General features: G+C 39.6%; 1 protein-coding gene across 8 annotated transcripts in view; it reads left to right on the top strand.

The window, feature by feature from the left end:
* Positions 1-26,071, top strand: part of FRY (FRY microtubule binding protein) — a 348,688-nt gene that overhangs the window by 101,748 nt on the left and 220,869 nt on the right. Inside the window, exon 3 of one of the 8 annotated variants that reach the window (XM_064586228.1) lies at positions 14,283-14,347. The exons of the other annotated variants lie outside the window; for them this stretch is intronic. Within the exon in view, the coding sequence (XP_064442298.1) occupies positions 14,287-14,347 (61 nt within the window). The 5' untranslated portion in view covers positions 14,283-14,286. The remainder of the gene's footprint in view (positions 1-14,282; positions 14,348-26,071) is intronic. 8 annotated transcript variants of the gene reach the window in all.

The following is a 26,071-nucleotide window of genomic DNA, read 5'->3' as shown; positions in this document are numbered from 1 at the left end:
GGAAAAGACCAAAAGTTAAGTATAATTATCTGGAAAAGGGAGCTCAGGCAGAGGATCTAACTAGTCATGAAGTGTACACACTCCAGTGATGGAAGGTCCACTCATCAATCCTCAAGTGTCCCTTATACACAAAATAACAGCCATCAAATTGCTGCAATGAGCTCATTAAATATATTGTTCGGCCAGACAAGGCTCTTGTTTTAGGGGGTGACTAAGAGACTGTCACTTCTTGGGCCAGGAGAATGAAAATGCTCTTTGGGCTCTGGGGATAGGATAGAGATAAATTGTTGATACTGTCCCTAGGACATCCCTCCCCATTTCAGTCTGCATCTTACTGGGCTGTTTTCTATTGAAAGACGACTCCTCACTGATTTATTCAGCTCTGTGTGTTCTTGAAGTTTCTGCTATTGACCTACACAAGGGAGAGAACGTTAGAATGTTCTTTATGGACAGTATTAAATTCATGTTAAAGACCTACCCTTGCCCAGTGGTGCTGGGGCTGGCAGAGTCATGGGAGCTCAGCACTTGAGAGCAAGTGTCTGTCTCCTCCACTTTAACCAAGAAATGGTTAGAAAGTGAACCAAGTCTGGAAAGAGTCAGCCAGAAGTGTCATCCTACTTGGGTTATTTGCTTTTTTTTTTCCTCTTTGCTGAAAACAGAAGTGAATCACACCCTTCACTGAAGCCATGCAGCAGGGGGAACTGATGCAACGCTGGTCACGTGGCACAAAGAAGAAAGGCCCATTATGCAAACCTAGTTCTTCATTGTGTTCTGGCCTAAGGAGAGGTTAAATATCCACACTGGGAAGCAACACAAAGCTGTGGCTCTGAAATGTGAATCCTCTACATGGAGGAACCGTGACTTACTTTTTGTCTCTTCTGTATTCTTCTGCCTTTTTGACCACTGGATTCACTAACTTTGATTATAGTATACAATATGAAAAGAATTTACTTAAGCTTGTTTCATTTCCTTTTCCCATATGATTTGGGTTGTTTATGAACATACGATTTGCCCCGGCTACTTGCTTGCTATGTGACCTTGAACAAGTCACTTAAACGGATTCCCTAAAAAGGTATTATCTATCATGCATGTCTTTATAAATAAGTAATGAGTATATATATCTATGCATATATATATGCATAGCCATATATATGGCTTATTAGCCATAACAATTAAAAGAGTTTATGTTTATGAAGTGTTTAGGGCATAGCTTCACTTGCAATGGCTCAATAAGTGGGAGCCATTGCTATTATTAATTTACCTATTTCATGCTCATCTAAATTCTTCTATGAGTGAATGCTTTTATTCATTCGCTCATTGCCAGGACAGAATGACCTGGGGTTCTCTGTGACATCTTCTTGTCTTGGCAATCTGATCTTTACCACTTCATATAGTGGACATTTTGGAACTTCAGAGACTACACCATCTGAAGATATCTTTCAAATTCAGAATTGTGTAGAGTGACTGATAACATATCAAGGTATTAATATATGTTATAGTTGCAGCATTTTCTGTGTCACATGAATTAAACATTAAGCATATGTTTTTTGGACCTGAGCTAAACTCCCCTTCCAAGTATGATGAGTTCAGGTGTCCGCTTTGGAGTGAAATTTTCTCTCACTGCTCCACTTCCCCTACGCTTTCTACACACTTCCATTGTCGCAACAGTGACATTATTGTGTAACTGTGCTTTGCCTGTCTAGGGACCCCCCCTTCCACCCCCTGCAACCGGGCAAAAATCAATCATCTTGTCATTGTCGGATTCCCCAGCACATCTGAGGACACATTGGCTGTTAATAAACTGATAAATGTTTGACAGACTGGATAAAATGACCTGAGTGGGCATGGGAGGCTTAGAGCCAAACTTAGCTAGCATTTATTTATCCCATCGGTAGATCAGCCCCTAGCGAGCAATACCAAATGTTTTGTACATCAGTCTTTTATTTCAAACAGCAACTTAACATCTACTCTTGGCTATAAAGTCCCTTTCTTTCTGTGACCCTCACCTGTTTTCCTTGAGTAAATTCAACAAGTTCAGTTGCACCTTTGTGTTCACAGACCTCTGGGCAGACGTGTCTGTGAAACTCAAAATGAAGTTAGAGTGAAATAATTTTTTATTGATGTTGTGATCAGCCAACTTGAGAGCATATTTCTGTGATAGCTTATTTTTGCTTTTGTCTTATTTCTCAAAGATTTTTGTTGAAGTACAGTTGACACACAATGTCACAGGGGTTTCAGGTGTACAACATAGTGATTCAGGAACTCTATGTGTTGTGCTGTGCTCACTGTAAGTATAGCTCCATACACCACTCTTGCAACACTTACTGCATGCCCTGGGCTGTGCCTTCCATCCCCGGGACTGATTCATTCCACAACTGGGTACCTGTATCTCCCACTCCCCTTCGCCCATTTTACGCATCCCCCTTTTTGTTTTTGTTTTAAATCTGTTAACCCTGCCAAAGATTGCTCTCTGTAAAAATAATAACAAATATTAATATTTGTCTAAATGTCATTTAAGTTACGTGGATTTAATTTAACTTTTAAACCTTCCAGCCACTTTCGCCAAATTAGAAAGAGACCATTCTTGGTGAAATCTACTGAGTTGATGTAATTTTTGCTCAAGATCTTTCCCCACATGAGATTTTATTTGGAGAAACTGATTGCCTTACTGAAAAAAAGTCTGAACACAAAGATTTTTCTCACGATTTTCTCATGAGATGGATGTACTCAAAGCATCAGCCCAAATTGGACATGCTCGAAAAGTTCCAGGAAGGCCCTGAGAGTGAATCGGCAGGCCCTCCTTTCCTTCTTGTAAATTATTAAAGGCCTCCTCGTGTAGGGCACCATGGCAGATAGAACCCCGCTCTTGCCTTCCGTGAGCTTTACAGTAAAGGACCGCCTGCTTTGATGAAAGAGGAGATCTAAGGAAGCTGCAGAGAGAACAAAAATGCTGATTAAATACATGTTCTACCTGTGCCAGCCATTGTGCCTATACTTAGGGAGACTGACCTACAGAATCATCAAGAGGAGGAAGTGATTCATCATTTTAAGTAGGAGGGAAGAGGCTAGGAATAGTTCCAAGAGGCTGTGACATTTGAACTTGAAGAATGCTACAGAGAAGAGCACAAGGGGCAGAGGGAAGAATGTGAGCAAATGTAGGGAGGTTTGGATGTGGCCAGTTTGGGCAGCGACAGCTGGATCCCAGGGTCCCTGACAGTGACAGATGCTGCACAAGTTGGGTCAGATCATGAGGAACGTTGAAGGACCTGCTGAAGGCTCCGGGCTTCACCCTGAAAGCATGGGGCAGCCTCCACTGATTTTTAGGCGAGGAGCAACAGGGTCATTTCTCAGCTCACTCTCGGTCTTAGCTAAAAATGAAGGTGGGGAGAGTCCCTTCAGGGAAAGCCCAGGAAAGAGGTGACAAGGACTCAAGGTGATGGTAAAGGTGTTGGAGAGGAGGGAGCAGTTTTAAATTGTTGGCAGTAGAATCGCCAGGATTTGGTTTCTACCCTAGGTCCAGTCTGTGCTCTATTAAGCAAGTACAGAACACGTATGATTCTGTAGCTCATGCAAGCTGCTTAAAGGGAAAGAGACAGAAGCAATTACCTGAGGAACAGTGTTTTGAAATTATACGTTGATTAGAAACCGTGCTCTTTAAATAGAATATTTGTGTTGAGGATAAAAGGGGATGGGAGAGTTGTCTCTCGACAGTACTCATTTGGTTGACTGCTCCGAGGTAACACGGAGGTGTTTCGCAGCGGCTCTGCATACCCTCTGTGGAATTTGTTTCATGGTTATTCCCAGGCTACAGATTGGCAAGTTTTGTTTTGTTTTGTTTTTTAATAAAATATACAATTGAGATGACCAAATAACCTTGAATCCCTTGAATGTGCAAATCAGCATCTAACGAATGGTGCACAGCCTGCTGGAATGCTTTGGGGTGGTGGTAGGGTGTCAGTTCATCTAAACTGTCTCAAGCAGTTTGGACGTATGGAAGTCTTCTAGGAAAACGTACTGTGATTTTCACGGGAAACCGATGCCTCATGAAGGGGCCCAACGTGGGCACTTCCTAAGAGATGAGGTTCAAGGTGATCTCTGTTAGCTGCTTTTTATTGTACTCCTAGCCAGACCTGGTTTGCTGCTGTCAGGACAGACAATTATCAGTTGTTTCACTTTTCCCTCACTGTCCAGGGAGAGCCGTGTTCTTTCTGGGGCCAGGTGTACCTGCATCAGTCCTTCTAGGAGGAAATTCCTCCCACTCATAGGTAACTTGATCATGACGTATTTTTCTATGTTTTTATGCCAATTCAAACTCCATCCCATTAAGGCTAATTAAATCAGATTCTCCCAATGCCTCTTGCCCTGCCCTTACATGACGAAACTTCTGGAAGCTGAGTTAATTTTCATGGGCTGCCAGGGCATGACTAACTATTTCAGAATGCCACAGAGTACTCTGGTAATAATAAATAATGGCATGGGGTATGTCATCACTTAAGAAAGTAAGGCAGATTTGCAACGACGTGGATGGAACTGGAGGGTATTATGTTGAGTGAAATAAGTCAAAAAGAGAAAGACATGTATCATATGATCTCACTGATATGAGGAATTCTTAATCTCAGGAATCAAACTGAGGGTTGCTGGAGTGGGGGGTGGGGTGGGAGGGATGGGGTGACTGGGTGATAGACACTGGGGAGGGTATGTGCTCTGGTAAGCACTGCGAATTGTGCAAGACTGTTGAATCTCAGATCTGTACCTCTGAAACAAATAATGCAATATATGTTAAGAAAAAAAAAAAGAAGAAGAAGGTAGCGGGAGGGGAAGAATGAAGCGGGGGAAATCGGAGGGGTAGACGAAGCATGAGAGACGATGGACTCTGAAAAACAAACAGGGTTCTAGAGGGGAGGGGGGTGGGAGGATGGGTTAGCCTGGTGGTGGGTATTGAGGAGGGCACATTCTGCATGGAGCACTGGGTGTTGTGCACAAACAATGAATCATGGAACACTTCATCTAAAACTAATGATGTAATGTATGGGGATTAACATAAGAATAAAAAAAATTAAAAAATTAAAAAAAAAAAAGAAAGTAAGGCAGACGTGCACCTAACTTGATTATAAAAACCTCTACTGTCTTGTGTACTCTCAATTCTCTGAATGAATATTGCAAAATAATGAACTTAAAATTAATTTGTAATTATATATCCACCCACCACACAGTATTGCAGGAAGACAAGTCAGCATGTCAACAAACTCTACAGAGGCTACTTAAGAATGAGGATTATTCAGGTAGAGGAACCTATAGCAATATAGAGGTGATCGGGGATCATAATTCAAGCCCAAAGGTTATGCAATAATAAAACTCCATTCATATAGTTACATATTTAAATATTTTCACCCCCTTCCAATTTGGGAGCTCAAAGTTATTGCATCCCAGGATGTAATTAGGTAAGGAAAATAACCATTTCCCTCTTATTTGGTTAAAGGGAGGTTTTTATGGCACAAGTGGAGTTTTTAAAAGGTCTTTGAAAGAGAAAATGGGCCAGCAGGATGGGGAGGAAAAGGAATGTTAAATAAAGAAGTGTGTAGTTCCACCGCGGAAGAAGCAAAGCAAAAGAGCGGCTTGATGGCTGACCAGAGCAGATGGAAGGGAATTCCAGAACTGCCTGTCAGAATGAAAAAGAAGCCCGATAAAAATTCATACCCACTTTTGTCCTTTTAGCTTTCTAGTTAAATATTGAGCCCATTCTCCCCGGCACTTGAATTCCTCCTGAGTTTTCACATGGATATTAACTCCAAGCCCACTAAATTACGTGCCCATGATGAAATGATTCCATGAATCAGAATAGGGGTGTGCAATTTTGGCTAATGGGAGTCTGTATTAGGAAGTCACAATCTTAGACGATTTCACCAGGTTTCCTTCCCAAAGAGATGTGGTTTAAAAAATTAAAAATTTAGGGATGTCTGGGTGGCTCAGTTGGTTAAGCATCTGCCTTTGGCTTAGGTCATGATCCCGGGGTCCTGGGATTGAGCCCCGCATCGGGCTCCCTTGTTCAGTGGGGAGCCTGCTTCTCCCTCTGCCTGCCACTCCCCTTGCCTGCTCCCTCTCTCTCTCTCTCTCACTTATTATCTCTCTGACAAATAGGTCTTTTAAAAAATTTAAAATTTAAACAAATCAATGAATATTCATTGAGAACCCACTGTGTGCAGAACACTTCAGTGGAAGCCTGGGTGCCTTGCAAACAAGTGTGAGGTACTTACCCCCAAGAGGCGGGCAAGGTGGAAATCCATGAGGTAGTTAGTGAGAATGATGGTAGCAACACAGGAGCTATTACAGATCGGTGTGTGATCAGTTGTCATGTAGACGATAATACTCCAAGGGAGTATTAAGCTGTTTAAGAGTCTGGTTCCTAGTCAGTTTTATATTTTGGTTTTATATGGATTTGGTCACCATGTGGAAGCATTTAATATCAGAGAGATCTTTTATGGTGTTTTTGCTTCTCAACTTCTAGGAAGCAGTCTGGTACAGTAGGAAGGGTATGCGCTTCTGAGCCAGAAAAGCTGTATTTGAGTCCTTTTCCTTAGCATTTACTGGTGCACGATCTTGGACAGGTTAATTTAATTTTCTCGGCCGTCAAGTGGGGATAAAGGTAATCAACTCTCAGTCCCACCCAACCTGATACTTTTTGAAGTGATTAATAAATCTTTGCTTATGAAATCAATATTTTTATCATTTATTTGTGAATATATCGGACTATGCATGGAATTGGACTAATTCGTGACTATGCAACACTGTGGCTTTTCTTAATGGCTTTCCATGTTTATTCACAAAAATTTTTTCCCATATATCTGTCTTATAATAAGCAGTAAGTGGTCTTGAGAACAGCATGTATAAGAGAAATGTAATGCAGGGCACATATGCAATTTTAAATTTTTTAATAGCCACATTAAACAGCTTTAAAACATCTGAAATTAATTTTGATGAAGTATTTTACCTAGTTCAGTATATCTAAAGTATTATTTCAACATGTAATCACCATAAAATTATTAATAAGTATTTTACATTTTGGGGGAGACTGTTTCTTCAAAATCCAGTGTTTGTCTGACACCACCAGTACATCTAAATTTGGACACCAAATGGGTCAAAATACTTTATTTTTACTTAGATTTCATAAAATTGATAATTAAATATAGTTTCATATATGCAATTCTTCCAAACATAACTAAATTTTTTCTGATAACTGAATGAAACATCAGGTTTTAAATTTTAATTTAAACAAATTAGAATTAAAATTGAGTAACTCAGTTGCTCTGGTCACAATTTCAGTGCTTAATAGCTCTATGTGGCTAGAAATTGTCTTCAATGGTTTTTCAATAAGATCTTGGACTTTTAGGCATTTCACCATTTCATAATATAAAATAAAGACACTCTAAACCTGGATTTCATTTTGGGAGTTGCCTTATACTGACTGTGCTTAGTAGTAACTTCTGACATCCAGCTTGTCATTCTGCCTGCTAGACTAATGAGATCTTCTTTGACTAAAACTCTCTAGATTAGCCTAAGGAAAGTTTAGTTAGTTCTAAAATGCTGCAGGATTGCTGTCTTGTCGTAGTATAAGTCTGACTTTATCATATATGCAAATGAATAGTCTGCATCTCAGGCTGTGTGACTTGCCCAAGGACCTGTGGCTAGCTAGTTGTGTGGCAGAGAGAGCCCTTAAACATGGACTTATGGGTCCATGCTACCATGGAATCTATATTTTGCTTCATTTAGGTGCAGGTGGGTTCCTGATGCCCTGCTTTGGACACAACGTCTTACCTGAAGGAGGACCCTTCTATTGGGCCATATTTTTTGATTCTCCAAAGTATCAATAACCCAGAATACAAGGAGAACGTCTGAGTTGTCTCAGAATCCTCCTTGGGCAGAGCAAAGTTATGGAGATGAAGGTGGTGAGGAAAGAAAATTCCTTAGTAATAAAAAGCTATGTGCCTTCTCCCCACTCCACTGCACTTTTAAAGGCAAAATTTTAAACAATTATAGCCCCCAAAATAGTGGTGTTCTTACTCCATACATTTCTATGTATAAATTTCTCTTTTGGAAATTTCTCTTGCTTCTAAGTAAAACCAGTATAGATTATTCATAAGCACTAAATGGAAATGGACATGGGATATTTAGCTGCATGGGTCCCTAACATTCAGGGTAGCCTGTTCTTAGACATTGTTGGATTCTATATGCTTTCTTAATGAGTGGCAAAAAAGACAATGGGCTAATTTCCTGAGCTCTTGGCATTAACCATGTCAGTAGAGATTATATACATAATAGAAAATGTTAATAATGTTCAGACAAAACTTCAAATTCAGAAATCTTGATTTAAAGCATGTTCTCTTTGATGCAAATAGTTATTTACTCTCATTCTGACTGTACTTACCTGAACTCCAGTGAATGAGTCAATCGGAACTGGACTCCCATGGTCAGGTTTATTTTATTAGGTATTTAGATGTTTTGGATGAAAATATAATCCTTCAGAAGTTTTCACCCTTTGTTGACACCATGTCCTCTAGCACATATGCCCCCCCCTTTTTTTTATTCTGGGCAACCATTCGGAAATGTCTTTAAGGACTATGAATTGATTCCCGGAGGTTTACTCTAAAATGAATGGCATTGCCCAGCTTTTGTTGGCATAGTCCTTAATTGTGTGAGTGCTTTTAAGAAATTTTGCATCCATCAAGTGATCATTTGCTACATCTTGCTTTTTGATTTTCTACATCCCATTTGCTTGAGTTGTGAGTAAATAAAAGTTAGACTTGGAGAAAGACTTTGTGTTAGTCTGTGTATAAAGTACTTGGGTTTGGGATTGACATCTATTTGGAGCAGAGAAGAGGAACCTATGAGGCTGTTTTAAGGTAAGAAACAAATTAAGGACAGAGTAAGCAAACCCTAAGATTTTTAGGTTTACTTCCTGATGCTTCGTTATGTTGGAAGTCGCAAGTTTGAGGTTACCAGCTTGATAGCTCTGTTCAGACGGTAACTATTTCAAACTTTCCTCTGCATTCCTCTGTCTAGGGAGACAGTTACAGGATGCTCAATTATCATTCATTATTACATATTCCCAGAGGTCATCAGTAGCTTCCAAACCTGGCTGCACATCAGAATCACTTATGGGGCCTTTAAAAAAAAGACAGATTCTACCCTCACCAGAGGTTTAGATTCTGTTGGTCTTTTTGAGGCCCTGGAATCTGTACTTTTTATAGAGTTCTCTAGCTTTGGGTCATTTCTGGGCTTTTTCAGGCCCCTTCCCCCCAAAATAAATGAGTTAAAGTCAAGAAACAAGATCAACACCATAATCCTCCAGAATCGTATAATTTAAAGACTGTAGGCGGGGAGAGATCCAGTTAGGGATTATAATTATAGAACAAGGGAATGTTTATAAGCTGATGGAAGGAAATCACGAGAGAAACTTTTTGGAGCAAAAGCATTTAGAATCCATAAGAACACGTAACATGTAAATTCTTTCACTTCTCATTTACATAGAATCCCTTCCGCTTCTCCTCCCCAAGGCTGGGTTTAAGTCCACCTGGTAATTTACACCACAGGTGATACATGGAGGCTTAAAGAGAGCCTCCATGTAGGTTCAGACGATCTGTACGTAATGAGCATCGCACACCTATTGGGAGAACACTTCTTTCATGGTGGCTTGCTTCCAGAGGCACTCTGTGCCAAGACAAACCAGTATTTTCCTAGAGGTCTTCCTGGTAAGCATTTTCAGGCTGCATGTGTTTGCAGCATATGTCTTGAGGCAGTTACATGCTTGGCAAATACTCCCCACTACTAGATGCCTCCTTGATAACCACAACTTCCAGGCACAATGACACATTGTCTTTTAGGAGCTCTCTGATCTGCAGGTGATGTGTGCTTACGGTGTGCTTAATTCTGGTGCTGTACTTGATTCCTACCCTAACACAGCCTCAGAGGCTCTTTGTCTCTGAAAGACTTATTAATACAGATGAATGAATATATTCTATACTATGTTATGTCATGGAAAAAGAGTGAAAAGACATCCTTTTGGTACTGGCATCTATTGTTAACTGCCATATTTCTGTGATAAAACTTCAATACTTGTATTTCCTAAATTTCCAGAAAGAGTAATGTGCGTGTTATTATGCATATAAAATGTAACCACTTGATTACCGAAATGTTTCATTAAATATATCACAAACTAGTTCTAAAGGCTTCATGAGAAATACTGGATTTATAAGACCAAGGATGAAGAAAGAAACAAGAATCATCATCAGCTTAAGTTTTTTTATCACTTGAGGGTTTTGAATGAAATAGTGTTTAATATGATCATTTTAAAAGCTGGCTTTTTCTTCAAGGTGGAAAAAATTTCTTGGGTGGTGTCTAAAGGATATTTCTTGCTTCCCATAATATGGTAGTGTGGATTGACATTGACATTAAGGAAGGTGTATAGACCACGAGGCTACATTTAATGAGAGTGGTTATGTGATCTAACCTTCGTGCTAATACAGTAGCTATCAGTTGGCCAGGAGCCTAAGAACAATCTTTCCTGAAGCAGTGAGGTAAACTAAACACACCCAGGAACTTCCTTGCAACTTCTAAGCTTGTGAAGGTAGAAGTATCGGGTTTGGACTTTCATTTGCCCTTAAAAGTATTTGCAGTCATGCCACCAGGCCACCCAGAAGCAGAGAGGAAATTTTTATGAGTATTAGATTAACTGTTAAAGTAATAATTTAATTTAGATTTGAGGGTTATTATGGAACTATCAATTAAACATGCCAGTAATCCAGTTGATTTTATTTATTTAGATTATATTAATATAGTCTAAAATGCATGACATTTATTTAGCATCATCAGGGAACAAATGGTGTCTGAGGAAACTTCTCCCAGTCATGAAGCTTAACTCTTGAAGTGTCAAAACATTTTAACTTAATAATTGTGAACAGAATTCTTTCTGTTAATTACCTTAGTATTTTCTATATTATGTCTGTGACTATAGGATGCTAACATAGTTTAACCATGTCTAAATGAATTCAGATCATTAACAAATGTATTAATTAATGAAGATTCTATAATATATGGCTACCTTTGGAGCTTTGAAATGTTGAGTCAACTCTTTATTTTTTTAACTATTTTTATTTATTTATTTGACAGAGAGAGAGACTGCGAGAGAGGGAACACAAGCAGGGGGAGTGGGAGAGGGAGAAGCAGGCTTCCCAGTGATCAGGGAGCACGATGCGGGGCTCTATCCCAGGACCCTGGGATCATGTCCTGAGCCAAAGGCTGACACTTAAGGACTGAGCCACCCAGGTGCCCTAAGGGTCAACTCTTTTTATACTAAGTTATCTTTAAGTTCCTATCCTTCAAAAGTTTTATGTCTGCTTTTTGTTGTTCCCGATTTTTCAGTTACTATGAGCCATCAGCCATCAGCTGTCACTTAATTCAGCTGTCAGTATGCCGGACTTTAGAAGCCTTCACCCATCCACAATTACTTTTAATCTAACATAGCTTGAGGAGGAAATTAGGGTGTTAGAATAATGTCCACCGTCAGAGAAGTAACTTCTCAGTGGAGATGGATGAGGTTAGGTGGGAACTCTATCAAAGTATCAAAGACTCTGAGCTTTAATAGAAGGACTTTATGCCATCTGTTTAGACTATAAGGACACCTTTGATTATTCATTACTTCAACTTGTACTAGGCCCTAGGGAACCCAAAGATGAAAACAATGTGGTTCATGCCCTAAGGATGCTCCCCAAACCAGTAAGTGCCTGGCTATCACAGAAGGACAAATAGACCATGGAGGGCATCAAATAAGACTGTAATCTCTGGAATTCAGCTGGGTTTTGAATAAGTGAAATTTCTAGGTAAAAAAAAAAAAAAGATTATTTGAGGGCTGCTCTTAAATGTATACAAAGACAAATATGCTAAGGTTACCATTGGCTTAGAAGTGCCAATTCATTGTGTGTATAATATATATATATATATATATATATATACATACCATATCTTCTTTATCCGTTCATCAGTTGATGGACATTTGGGCTGTCTCCATAGTTTGGCTATCTTGCTATTTGCAATGATGTGGATGGAGCTAGAGTATATTATGCTAATGAAATAAGTCAGTCAGAGAAAGACAAATACCATATGATCTCACTCATATGTAGAATTGAGGAACAAAAACAGATGAACATATGGGAAGGGGGAAAAGAGAAAAAGGAGGGAGGAAAACATCCATAAGAGACTCTTAATGGTAGAGCACAAACTGAGGGCTGATGGAGGGAGGTGGGCGGGGGATGGGCGAGATGGGGGATGGCTATTACAGAGGGTACTTGTGATGAGCACTGGGTGTTGTATGTAAGTGATGAATCACAGAATTCTCCTCCAGAAACCAATATTGCACTGTATGTTCACTAACAAAATGTAAATTTTAAAAAAGAGAAAAAAATAAAAACAAAAAAAAGAAGTTCCAATTCATATTAAGGGAAGTACTAGACTAAAAATTAAGTGCAGTGTCCCTGGGAGTTTGACAAACCTGCATCTGAATGACCTTGGGCAGTTTTGATTCCTTTCTGCCGCCTCTAAGCTGAAGATGTAATGCCTACCTTATTAGGTTGCTGGAAGTAATATGTGAAGAGTGCCTAGCAGAGTACCTGAAGCCCAGTGCCCGCTAATATTCTCTTTTCTGCCCTTTCTTCACCTTGCACCCCCCTTACAGGTTGTTTGGTAAGGAGTATCTGTAAAAAGAGTGAAAAATAAAATGACAAATACTTTTTTTTGATATTTCTATAAGACTGCCTGAAGTCATGTTCTTTTAATTGAATGACAGTCACATCATTTGGAAGGCTGCTCTAATAATAGCACCAGAGATTGGAAGCTGACAAAGTGCAAATTTTCAGTCAAGTCTTGATTCCAATTTAGATGTGGAAAGAAGAGAGTTGAAAAAGAATCCTTGTTGCTGAAAACACAGATACGTCCATAGGCACACTCTTGTATTAGAATTGTCTGGACCCCTTTGAGTAAAACATAAACCAAATACCACATGTGCACATCAGCCAACTCTTTAAAGGTTGTAAACCCTGAATGTGTGAGACTCAGTGGTGCCATGGGGCATCTTTGCTGGCACCTTTGCTTGCCTGAAGTGTTCATGTGGGTAATTTGGACGTTTCTCCTTCCTGTGAAAGGCTTCAGTTCATTCCCCATACTGTGTTGTTCTGTAATTCCAACCTGTAATGCTCAAGAAAGCCTTCAGTGACCCTGAGTAAATCAAGAATAGAAAATTAGTTGGCTTTCATGCTCTTCGCAGCTGTGTTAGTGAAGACATAGATTTTCATTGACCCTCATAGAAGTCGTCTGTCAGAAATCATGCCCACTGAAAGATCAATTAGTTACACTTTTGTTTTTAAGTAACTTTGCGGTTTTCTTTCTCAGTCTCTTCACTGGTCTAAACCTGCTTTCGTTTGGGGGTGAGATACTTAATGTTCACCAATAAATAGTGGCTCATTCCTGGTCTTATAAATTAAGTTTTTTAACCAGTTGATTTAGGCTGTGCTTTTAAAATAATAGAACTATGGAATTAAACCCAATCGCTTTTCTTTACTGGTTGTATCAACAGATGTTCAGTGTTTCATTTTTCCTTAAGGGTGTATGGTTTCTCACTGACTCTTGGCTTCACATGGGGATTCTCTGCTATTGGTTTTGTCTATAAGAATTTAAGCTGTTTAAAGCTGTTTGTACTCGTGGCCAAGAGCTCCTAGTTCCCAAAGCAACGGTTTATCACCTGCCCTGTGTTATCTCTGCTCTTAAATTTCTTCAATCACAGAACACAACAGCGCGGGTGAGCTAGATCTGTGGGTAAAGCGTGCATTCGGTATGCATGGGCTGTTTATGGTGAGCCGTGTGGGTCGGGCTCATGTTCCTGGAGTGCTTTGAGCAGCTTTACTAATCTGTCAGCATAGTATGTTCTCGTGGATAAATATAGACATACGGGCACTCTGTGAGTTGTAGGTCACTGTCTTACTGTGCAGCTAAAAATTGTCCCATTGGTATGAAGAGTCTGCCTGGACGGAAGGCCTGTTTTAGTTTGTCTTCTACTGTAGGTCTTTAGCACCTGACTAAAAATACACCTTGGCCAAAAATAAGAGAGCCCTACCTTGTGGCTGAGACACTTATGGTGCCATTGAGCAACGGGATCATGGAGTCCGTCATTATGTTTTTTTGCTTTGGAACATAGTCTTTGTAGCAGTTCCAGACTGTTCGTTTGGGTTCCTTTTCAGGCTCATGGAGATTACAACAGCTTGTTGGAGACGATCCTGTGTGATCAGCTTCATAAAAGGGCTTGGTAGGTATGAAGGGCTGGTGACATGTATGGCGTGGATCGTTGGTTGTTAAATGCTGAATGTAGGGGAAGGTTCTCCTAAAGGTTTCAATGGATGGGGGTGGGGGGTTGCCAACTGCAACTGCATGTGGGGATTTGCTTATAATGTCACTGTTCAGAGGCAGGAATATTGCTTTTTAAGTTTCTGTTTGGGATTGCAGTATTGCAGAGGTAACTTTTATATGTAAGTCTATGGAACAACAGGCTGTGATGTAATGGAATTTTTCTGTGCACTGAAGTTTCACTAAAAGATTCAGTACGACTATCTGTGCTGCAAAATTGCAATCTGTAAAAATAGCTTAGGATGTATTTGGAAAACAGGTAATACCATTGCATTTTGTATTACAGCAGAGTAGAATTTATGCTTGATTTCTTCTAAATATTAATGTAAATACTCAATTATTTTGTTTAAAGCATTGAAATAAGCCTGAGGCAGTTTTTCCTTTGCTTTTGGCTTCGCCTTCTCCAACATTTACAAATAAAATGTTTTCTTTTATTGTTTACAAATTAAAAAACAGGAAAGCATGGGTTAACCAACATTAAATGGGTCCAAACTGCATGCCTCTGCTTTTCTTTTATCAGAGTAATAGCCTGGTTACATTAGTTCTAGCATATAACCTTGTAAGCAATATTGTATAACAGTTTAGAAAAATTAATGAGAGAAAACTTTCATGACACAGGGTTAATTGCATGCATCTTGGATATCGACCGTTTAACTTTCTATTTAATGAAGGTAGGAAAAGTTAATTTGTAAATGGCAAAGGCACAACATATTGCTCTAATAGAAGAGAAATATTTTGTTTATTATGATTTGGGAGATTTAATTACTTGTTAATTATTCTTCTGCACTATCTCTAAGGAAACTATTAGATATTTACATATGATACCATTCTGTTTCTAGGAATGAAATCTCTATTAGTCATTATTTTACTCCTTACTTTGTGGTTTATAAAAGTTGAGTGTGTGTTAAGGAACTTTTTTTTTCCCTCTGAGAGATTTTTTTTTTTTTTTGATGTGTAACAAGTGTACAAGTTAAATGATAAAACTTACAGTTTCATGTATTTAGAAAAAATGCTGCATCATATTAGGACTTATGTGAACTACTTAGTATTTTTGTTGTTTGATATCTCTTGGATACGTTACTAACCCTTACTGTGTTTCCACTGAATGGACCACTCCCATGATTTGGCAGCCATCTTAACTCCTTTTTACTCACTGCCTTTCTTGCTCCCAGCATATAAACTTAACTTTTATAAGGGGTCAGTAACAACAAATATGTTTTCCCTGAATTCATAGATTTATCACAGCCTCACTGCCCTAGATTATAAACTTCTGGTAGGCATGTATCAAGTGAATTTTTTACATAGTCATTGTACATCTCTGTAACTATTTAAGAATCTAATGAAACCTAAAATCTTTTTTTTATTAAATGAGCGGTCATCGAAGGAAATAAGTGCATATGAACCAGGAATTTGTTTTGATGTTGACAAAATAAAAAACTAACCAGACTACAAAGGATTTCACTTATTCAGTTAATGTATTTAACAAACGTTGAGTGAGCTTCTACTGTATACCCTGCACTGGAAGTTCTTCCTTTACTACAGATTTTGGAAATGTATCTTTTGTTATCATGTATATTATATAATGCATATACGTAATGTCTATATCATATATATGTATATGTATATTATTGTATACATATGTATGTGTATATGTTATCTAATAGAATGCATATTGCAGTGCATATTGTAACTGTGTGTATGCATTTTATAATATAATCTGTATTAACAAAGACATATGTAGGATTAGACTCCCTTTCAGGTCACTGCCTTCATCATGTAATCTGAAAGGGGATCCTGCAGAGGCATAGCTAAAACTTTGCTTTATGACCTTCATTTGTCAAAATATGGCAGCTTCTGGCACTGCTCCTGGTGGCCATCCCTGTACATCCAGTCTTCTCTGTCCTCGTTGTCCCTTTAGGTTGGGCCCCTGTGTCATGCTCCCACTAGCACAGTGGCAAAAGCTTCTGACAGAGACGTTCTTCTCTTTCCCTTGATGCCCAGCTTCAGTATGGTTCTAATAAAATGGCTCAGAAAGCCGGGCTTGTCATTTGGGGTAATGTCTAATGTCCAGATAGTGGTCTGCAAGCGACAGCCTCTAGAGCCTTTTTGACCACGACGCACAGAAAAAAACACATTTTGCCTTATGACCCAGAACATACCCCCCATACACATCTGTAAGTGGGGACAGAGACTGAAAACGAAAGTTTTGTGAAATAGTGCTTACTTACCCTCACTGTGCAGGATGTCATCACCCTGCTATTTTCTCTTCTGTGGTTTTCTATTCTATCTCCTTGAACTCATCCTGATTAGCACCCAATAAATTGGTTTGATGATCGAGTAATGGGTCACAAGCTGCACTTTGACAACTGCTTTAAAGATTTCATAAGCCAGGCATGCTCAACACACTGATAGTCAAGTTCTCTACTGAAATGACATGCTGTCATCCGTGAGGCTATATTCTGCTCCCGGACAGATCGGTGCTTTATTTGTCAGCATCTTGCTTGGTTGCAGAAATAGCTCTCTCAATAGACTTAAGTGTGAGTCTTGGGTTGAATGTTGGGCTTCTAAGCTGGAGACAGGTCAGTGCCCTGCAGGAGGGTAAAGCTAGGTATAGGGAAGTACCAGGGAGTGGCTGGCCAGAAATGAGTGAGCCACCATCAAGTGTCCTTTCTTCCCTACTTATATGAATTCCTACAAGCCCAGCACTCCCCATCCCCATTCTCTTCCTTCTTGATGCCTTCTCTGAGTGTACCTATCATCGGTTATTTCCAGGCCTCAACTTCAGTGTCACCATCCCAGAGAGTCCTGCCCTGACCCCACAGTCACAGATATGTCTCCCCTGTTCCTTCACAGCAATTCCTATTTTGTAATTATATTTCTGGGTGTATTTATTTTCTAATGCCTGCCTCCCCTGCATACTACCAGCTCCCCCAGCTGTGAGGCTGTGATAAATCTATGAATTCAGGGAAAACATATTTGTTGTTACTGACCCCTTACAAAAGTTAAGTTTATATACTAGGAGCAAGAAAGGCAGTGAGTAAAAAGGAGTTAAGATGGCTGCCAAATCATGGGAGTGGTCCATTCAGTGGAAACACAGTAAGGGTTAGTAACGTATCCAAGAGATATCAAATAACAAAAATACTAAGTAGTTCACATAAGTCCTAATATGATGCAATGCTTGGAGTAGAGTGGGCCCTCAGTAAATATTAGCTGATTGAATAGATGAACAAATGAAATACATAAATAAATGAAGCTAACATATGCTCTCCTAAATGTATGTGCTCTTCCAACCTGACACTGCCTTGTGGCATCTTGTAGCTGAAAATACTACATTTTAAAAGTCTCTCAGATTGTCTTTTTAAATTTATCTTTGAATTCTCCCCAGAACTTTGCAGAGTAACTTATACATATCAAGTGTCGAAGAAAATTTGTTATTCAGCTAATTGATTAGCTGATCACACTCATAAACTTTTGAGACCTAAATATTTCTGAAAGGAGTCAAACTGTATTGTGATATATGTATGATAAAGGATGGCTGTGTAAATGACACCCCACATCCTTGTCATGTGTCCTAAGTGTAAAGAAACCCGTACCGTTCGTCCCACATTTGGTTCATGTGGAAGGATGTAGTTGGACCTGAGATCTGAGTGAATATTCAAACCTATGTGATGGAACCTGGATTAAAGGTCATGTTTGATTTTTAATGTATTTTTAATTGAGTTTAGTTCCTCAATGGAATAATGAAGGAATAATAGTATTGCTTCATTATTGCCATTATGAGATGTAGGGAACTTTGTACAAATGAGCCTTATCTTTTAAAAAATCTTTTATTATGATATTTTTCAAACACAAAAAGGGAAAGAATAATAGTACAATATACAACATATCACCATCACTCAGATTCAGCAGTTATCAAAACTTTGCCAGGTTTGCTTCATTTATACCTTCTTTCTCTTTGTTAAAGCATTTCGAATCAAATAGAGCAATCATTTCATTGAACTCCATACAATCAGTATACATTCTAGAAAATATGGATATGTTCTTACCTAACCCACAGTGCTAATTTCCTATCTAACCAAACTGACCATAATTCTGTGACATAACCTAATCTCCAGTCCATTTTCAAGGTGCTTTGATTGTCATTTTTCAGAAATGTCTTCTAACGGTTGGGCTGCTTCTGTCAAGATTCAGACAAGGTCCACACGTTATGTTTGGTTGTTCTGTCCCCTAAGTCTTCAATCATCCTACCCGTTTTTATCTCCTCCATTGACTTGTAGAAATTAGTGCAGTTGTCTAATAAAATGTACCTAACTTTGAATTACTTCCTTGCTTCCTTAGGGTGACATTTAACTTTTTCCTGTATCCTCAATGTTTTCTTTTAAATGGACATTAGCTGAATGTTTTGAAAACTTGATGAACGTGGACATAGGGCAAGTTACAACTCCCTCTCTGCTACGCTGCCAAAGTAATTTCTGTTCCAGTGGTAGGAGCCTGAAAGCCACTCTGTCATTCAGGAGTACGTAGCCAACATCACTTTCAGTGGTCTGGTATAGGAACTCTGACCAATATCCTGCCACTGGTAGGGAATTTTGAGAAAGCTTCTAGAGTTGATACTCTAAAAATGCTTCTTAAACACCTTAATTATTATAATATCTCACCAGGAAATCTATTTTGCATGTTTTCTTTATTGGGAAAGGGTGGTATGACTGGACTTTAGGTCCATCTGTATAAGATTAACTTACTGTCTTCCTTCCTGTTTCAGTAGACCCCATCCAGATTCCCATCTTCATTCTTCTTCTCATAATAGGTCCAGTGGTCTTCAATTTGTATTGTCCTTCAGACAGCCCTTCTTTAGCCCACCCTATACAACCCCAGTTCAACATTCTTCCCAGAAACCTGCTAGCTCCCAGTTGTCCTCTAAATAAAGTCTAAACTCACTGGCTTGCCATTCAAGACCTTAATTCTAATCATAAGAGCCAGAAACCTACATTTTTATAGGACTCAGGAATTTAAGTTTTTCATATATATACTTGCTCAGTTATTTCATTCACAATCAGATGGGTTCAGTTCAACAAATATTAAGTAAGCACAGTTGTTTAATTAATTACTCCAGGCACTATGCTAAGTGCATGGATTAAAGACAAGATGTAGTCCTGTTCTTAAGGACTTTACAGTTCCTTAGTGAAAAGAAAGTTTGAACATGTGTGCTAAGATAGGCCTGTGTGGTAGGAGGATAAAGGGAGGGAGGGATGAGGAGAGACTCTTAGGAGATGCCTCCATGCACCTTTCATGCTATTCCCTCTGACTAGGTTGCCCCTTTCTTCTCTCTGCCCATCAGAATCCTACCCATCCTTTAAGACCTAGGTCAAATGCCATCTATTCCGTAATGTCTGGTTAATCAGTGGCCCAGAAAAGAGATGATGCTTCTGTCCTTCACTAGACCTAGTATAGGGTTTTGTGAAAGGCAGACTCTCAGTACATAATTCTTTTTTAATTACAGCACAAGTGTTGGGTTTACAGTTAGGAATAAAGGCAGGCTTCCTCACGTGTCCACCTGTAGTATAGGGAGTTGCCAGTCTCAAGAAGGTGATTGGAACCAGAGAAAAAGTAGAAGGGTTAGGATCATTTGTAAAGCTTTCCTCCATAGAGAGGATAGATGATACAATCTCACCTAATTCATATTAATTCAAGGGAAGGCAAGTGTTAATTTTTTTTAATTTTTGTATTTGAGTATAATTGACAGACAATGTTACATCAGTTTCAGGTGTACAACAGTGATTCAACAAACTTATATGTTATGCTCCCCACAAGTGTAGCTCCCATCTGTCACCATACAAGCTATTACAGTACTATTAGCTATATTCCCTGTGCTGTGTCTTTCATTCCTGTGACTTACTCATTTCACAGTTGGAAGCCTGTACCTCTCACCCCTTTTGCCCATCCTTGTACCCCTCCAGCTACCATTAGTTTGTTCTCTGTATTTATAGGTCTGATTCTGCTTTTTGTTTGTTCATTCATTTGTTTGTTTGGGGTTTTTTAGATTCCACATGTGAGTCAAACCACATGGAGTTGATCTTTTTTTTTTTTTTTAAAGATTTTATTTATTTATTTGAGACAGACAGAATGAGAGCACATGAGAGGGGGGAGGGTCAGAGGGAGAAGCAGGCTCCCTGCTGAGCAGGGAGCCCGATGCGGGACTCGATCCAGGGACTCCAGGATCATGACCTGAGCCGAAGGCAGTCGCTTAACCAACTGAGCCACCCAGGCGCCCGGAGTTGATCTTTTTCAGTCTGACTTATTTCACTTAGCAGAATACCCTCTAGGTGCATCCATGTTGTTGCGAATAGCATGATCTCATCCTTTGTGTGGCTGTGTAATATTTCATTGATATATCACTGTATATATATATATATATATACTCTGCCTTCAGCTCGTGACCTGAGCTGAAGGCAGATGCTTAACCAACTGAGCCACCCAGGCGCCCCTTCAGTGTATATTTTTATATAGTCATGGGATATTGGTGCAGAAAGGAAAACCTGGCCTGGCCTCTTTAAGAATAACAGATAGGGGCACCTGGGTGGCTCAGTCATTAGGTGTCTGCTTTCTGCTCGGGTCATGATCCCAGGGTCCTGGGATTGAGCCCCGTATCGGGCTCCCTGCTCTGCGGGGAGCCTGCTTCTCCCTTTCCCACTCCCCCTGCTTATGTTCCCTCTCTCACTGTGTCTCTCTCTGTCAAATAAATAAATAAATAAATAAATCTTTAAAAAAGAAGAATAACAGATAAGGAAACTGAAGCCCATTGGTGCAAGTTCATCCCCAAGGTCATATGGAGCCACACTCGGACCTTTGACTCCCTTTTCAGTGTTCTTCCTATGTTTTGCTTGAAGAGCATTAACTTAGTTAAAGTTAATGAAGCATCTCTATAGGCAAATGGAATTAAAAACAATGTTATTAACTGGATTAATTGTTTTGTTTTCCCATTTATTTATATCAGAGGCATCAGACAGTATAGTCCCAGGCCAGCAACTTTGGCATAACCCGGGACTGGTTAAAAACGCAGTTTATTGAGCCCCACCCCAGACCCACTGAATCAGGTGGGGCCCGGCCTTCCAGGAGAATCTGATGTGCAGAGATTCTGATCACCACTGATTCACATTGTAAGTCAGCATATCTTTTTCAAAGTTAACATTAAAAAAAAAAAAAGTGCAAAGCCTTGTCCAAGTGATCACAAAGTTTGACTCAATGGGTTGCAAATTAATGAGATTTTGCTGCATAAAATAAGCCAGAAGCGGAAGAAATGGAAAGGAAAAGAAAATGAGAGAAGGAAGAGAAGATGGCCAGTGAAGGACACACGAATTAGAGCAGTTTGTCGGTTCTGTTGGGGAGAAGGAAGCTGAAATTCAGGATTATCCTGCCTCTAGCAGGTTATTCGATCTTCTTTTGGTGAGAAAGGACCTTGAAATGTCAATGTAACCTCATCTTCCTTTGCTCACAGATCTTGGCAGACATTCTTTCAGGCTCTGATGACAGTACCTACTTTGAAAATCGGGAAAGGTCCATGTAATTGCATCTTAGCAGATGACAGACATTTATAAAGGAAATAACTGAAGTGTTACTGTCATTTCTCTCAGATAAAATACTGGAAGGCAAAGGAAGGGAGCAAAGAAAAAAGGGCAGCAACGCAATACTTCTGTTCTCTTTATTGAACTCCTTCACTCTCTCCCAGGTATCAAGTCTTTGGGAGACCAAAGACAAAAATGGTTTGGAGAGGCCCCAGACTGAACAGAAGTTCAGTTGCTCCTTGTTCGAATAATAACCAGTTAAAGTTGATATCATCAGTATATCTAGGAAGGGGTAGTCTCTAGACCTTTCTAAGGTGTGTCAGTAATCAGATTTCACATATTTTATGGGTCTTCAGTTCTTTTTTTTTTTTTAAGATTTTATTTATTTATTTGATAGAGGGGGGGAGCACAAGCAGGGGGATCAACAGAGGGAGAGGGAGAAGCAGGCTCCCCACTCAGCGGGAGGCTTGATCCCAGGACCCTAAGATCATGACCTGAGCTGAAGGCAGACGCTTAACCAGCTGAGCCACCCAGGCGCCCCATGGGCCTTTATTTCTTAACTCCTTTTTTGTACTCCTAGCCCTTCCCAAAGCCCTTCTACTGGCTATAAGATGCATTAAAGTTTAAGAGGGCAGACAACTTTGCAGGAGGGACCTCCATGGCTGGCAGTTATGTTAGCCTTTCTAGAAAATCACCAACTATACTAATCTATAGGAAGCTTCATTCTCCAAGTCACAACATTTATATTTTATTTCTTCATCCCCTAAAGTCCCAGAACTGGCTCATACCAGGGCCAAAGTAAGGGAACTTACTTTATTCAGTCTTCATCATAAACAACTGGTTTGTTTTTAAATTCAGGGTCATACAAGAAGCTCAGAATATATGCTGTCAGAGAAACATGGGATCAGATCCTGGGTCAGCCACTCTGTGACCTTAGGCAAGGTACTTCATCTCTCTCAACCTACATGGTTTTATCTGTAAAAGTGAGATTATTTGGCCTAGGTTGATTCTAGGATTATTTCTGAGGATTAAAGACATTAATTATCCTAGAGAGATCGTATGGACCCTGAAACTTGAAGAAACACAATTTGAGAACTATAGAACTATAGGACTGAGAGAACTAAGTAGTGAAAGAGAAAGGAAGAACATTTTATCAACAAAACTGGGAGGAACATTTCACATTACCAGAATTATATAGAAATTCGTTAAGAAGAACTTACCGTGTCACTGATTATATTTTCTTCCAAGGCAAAAAGCATTTCTGAGTATTTTTACCTTGTATTCTCTTGCTGATTTTGAAATATATAAAATTAGGAATCATCCATCTCTTTGTTAAGAAATAATTTTTTCTGGGCACCTGGGTGGCTCAGATGGTTAAGCGTCTGCCTTCGGCTCAGGTCATGATCCCGGGGTCCTGGGATCGAGTCCCGCATCGGGCTCCCTGCTCCTTGGGAGCCTGCTTCTCCCTCTGCCTCTCTCTCTCTCTCTCTCTGTCTCTCCTGAATAAACAAAATTAAAAAAAAAATTTAAAAAAAATAATTTTTCTATTGCTCAAACTAATTGTTTCTTCTTATCCCAACATTTTCCATTTCTTAATCATACTCTTCAGAGGAAAATAATTCTTCCTATCACATTTGGAAGACTTTTTTCTTTTTATCCTAATTTATTTTGCATGACTTTTAAAGTTTCTGGTTATTTTGAGTATTTGCAGTACCTTTTAAAATGACATTTCTTAAGCACCCTCATAAATGCATTAGTGGACAATTTATTATAGTTCTATACACAGTGTGACATGTTCTCACAGTAGCTGCGTCATTCTTGCTTTGTTATGTTTTATGAAATGTTCCTGTAATGCCAGTAAACAAAAGAAGTCTTACAGGAAAAGAGGGATTTGGTGTGGACATCAGGTCCTAAAGAAGGATCCCAGCATTTGGGTACTAACGGGATTTGACCCCAGAACCTACAAAAGGAATGAGTCCCTGAGAACTGGCAGAAAGAATAATGTATATTCAACTGTGAACAAAGAACTCTAATCAATTTACTCCTGTGTTGAAAGATAGGTTACACTGATCTCTGGGAAATAAAGTTGTTTAAATGAACCTCCATTTCTAAGAGCAGTAGCTACTTTGAACAATTACCACCATATAATCTCAGGGGCACTTCAAAAGACCAGGAAACCTTTTTTTTTTTTTTTTTTTAATTTCAAATGCTCCGAGGCTGATTCTAGTTATGGGAACATCAGAAACAGCATTGAGTGTTTTGAACAACTGGCTCTGTGCTTGTCCATCGTTACAAGCTGGAGCAAAGCAGGCAAAGATGGTCCTCTTTCCTGAGTCACATACTTCATGGAGGGAGGCAGAGGAGCTGTGTGTCAGATGGGCATTTGGTTCATGCCCTTTGCAGCCTGGTTAACATTCTCATTCCCAACCAGAACTGACACAGAAATGGGTGGGCCAAAGGGATGGGTTGGAAAAGAAGATCCTGCCCACGCCAAATATTTGTTCGGATTTTCTTAGACACCAAGAAGACACACAGCTTTCATTCCTCTCCACAGCAGCTCCAAACTAAAATATTTGAACATTCTTCTGTCCCCTCACTCTGTTTAATTTTCCTTTTTTTCTTTTTGAACATATTGTGATCTGTGTGTGTGTGTGTGTACGCAAAATTGCTGATTGTATGGCCCTGCCTCAGCAAACCGTAACCTCCGTGAGGGCAGGAACCATCTGTTCTATTCACTGCTATCTTCCCACTGCCTAGAAGAGTGAGTGAAACCTAAGTACTCGTTAAATAAATATTGGTGGAAATGAATGAATGAATGATTGAATGAATGATAGCCTGTAAAGAGTGATGGTATTAACTTCGCTGAAAATCTGACTGAGAAAACCAGTTGTTTTCCTGTAACAAACAGTGCCACTTTTAGCCTCTGGGACGTTCATATGAGGAAACTCATTATGACATTACCTTTCCTTTCGGTGACATAATAAAAACGTAGCTGAACTATGAGTTGTGGGGTGTTTGTATTGGTGTTGCAGTTAGGAAGTTAGTAATTCCTGGAAATGTTGGTAATTCAGGGAAAGTGTACTGAAGACCTTAGCCAGCTAAAAGCAGCCAGCCTCAAAGGCAAGCTATTAGGCAATGACACTGGGAAAAAAAAAGTCATGTTCGAAAGATCATCGCTTGCAGTCAGAAACAGATCTAAAAAAGAAGTAATGAATGGGCCACAAAAGCCGAAAAGAGACTTCGTACAGATGAAGGAATGGAGCCTGTTCACTGTAAGAAATAGAGACCCAGAGAAAGAGAGAAAGCAGCCCCTGGAGCCATCCAGCAGAACCAAATAGAAACAAAATTTGGAATAAAATAATAATATCAACAAAACCCATTTAAGATACAAGAATGCAATGGAGAAAAATTCGAACATGTTAAATTCAAGATTAAAATGTAAATGAGAAAATCTAAAAAGAAAGCAGATTTCCAAAAGATTCGATAAGTAGGGTCCTGGTCAATAGCTGAACGCGATGCTCTTCTTCAGGGCCCCCACCTCAGCTCCCCACCCACAGGAACCCCAGTTTGTGTGACTTCCTAGGGACATTGAGCTGATGTGTGCAGATGGGAAGATGAACTGAAGAAGAAAAGGAGAGAGGATAAAAGCAGATGAAGATGAAGCTCAAAAATGTATCCCCTGGGCGCCTGGGTGGCTTAGTTGGTTAAGCAACTGCCTTCAGCTCAGGTCATGATCCCAGGGTCCTGGGATCAAGTCCCACATTGGGCTCCCTGCTCTGCGGGAAGCCTGCTTCTCCCTCTCCCACTCCCCCTGCTTGTGTTCCCTCTCTCGCTGTGTCTCTCTCTGTCAAATAAATAAATAAAATCTTTAAAAAAAAAAAAATGTATCCCCTGCAGGAAATTTAAATGAGAGCAGTTTTCAATCTAGCAAATGAAATTGTTCCTTCAACATACATTTTTAGGTGGGGAAGATGAGGTAACGGTGACCTGTCAGAACCCTTTCATGAGCAGGGATCCCTATTCCCAGAGGTGCCGCCATGGGGGCGGCTGGGTGGCCCAGACCC

Source organism: Mirounga angustirostris, unplaced genomic scaffold (assembly GCF_029215605.1).
Source record: "Mirounga angustirostris isolate CCGP_5_RB_7025 unplaced genomic scaffold, mMirAng1.0.hap1 SCAF_3, whole genome shotgun sequence".
NCBI classification, from domain to species: domain Eukaryota; kingdom Metazoa; phylum Chordata; class Mammalia; order Carnivora; family Phocidae; genus Mirounga; species Mirounga angustirostris.
Note: the sequence above shows the minus strand (reverse complement) of the source record. Positions and strands in the feature narration are given on the sequence as shown.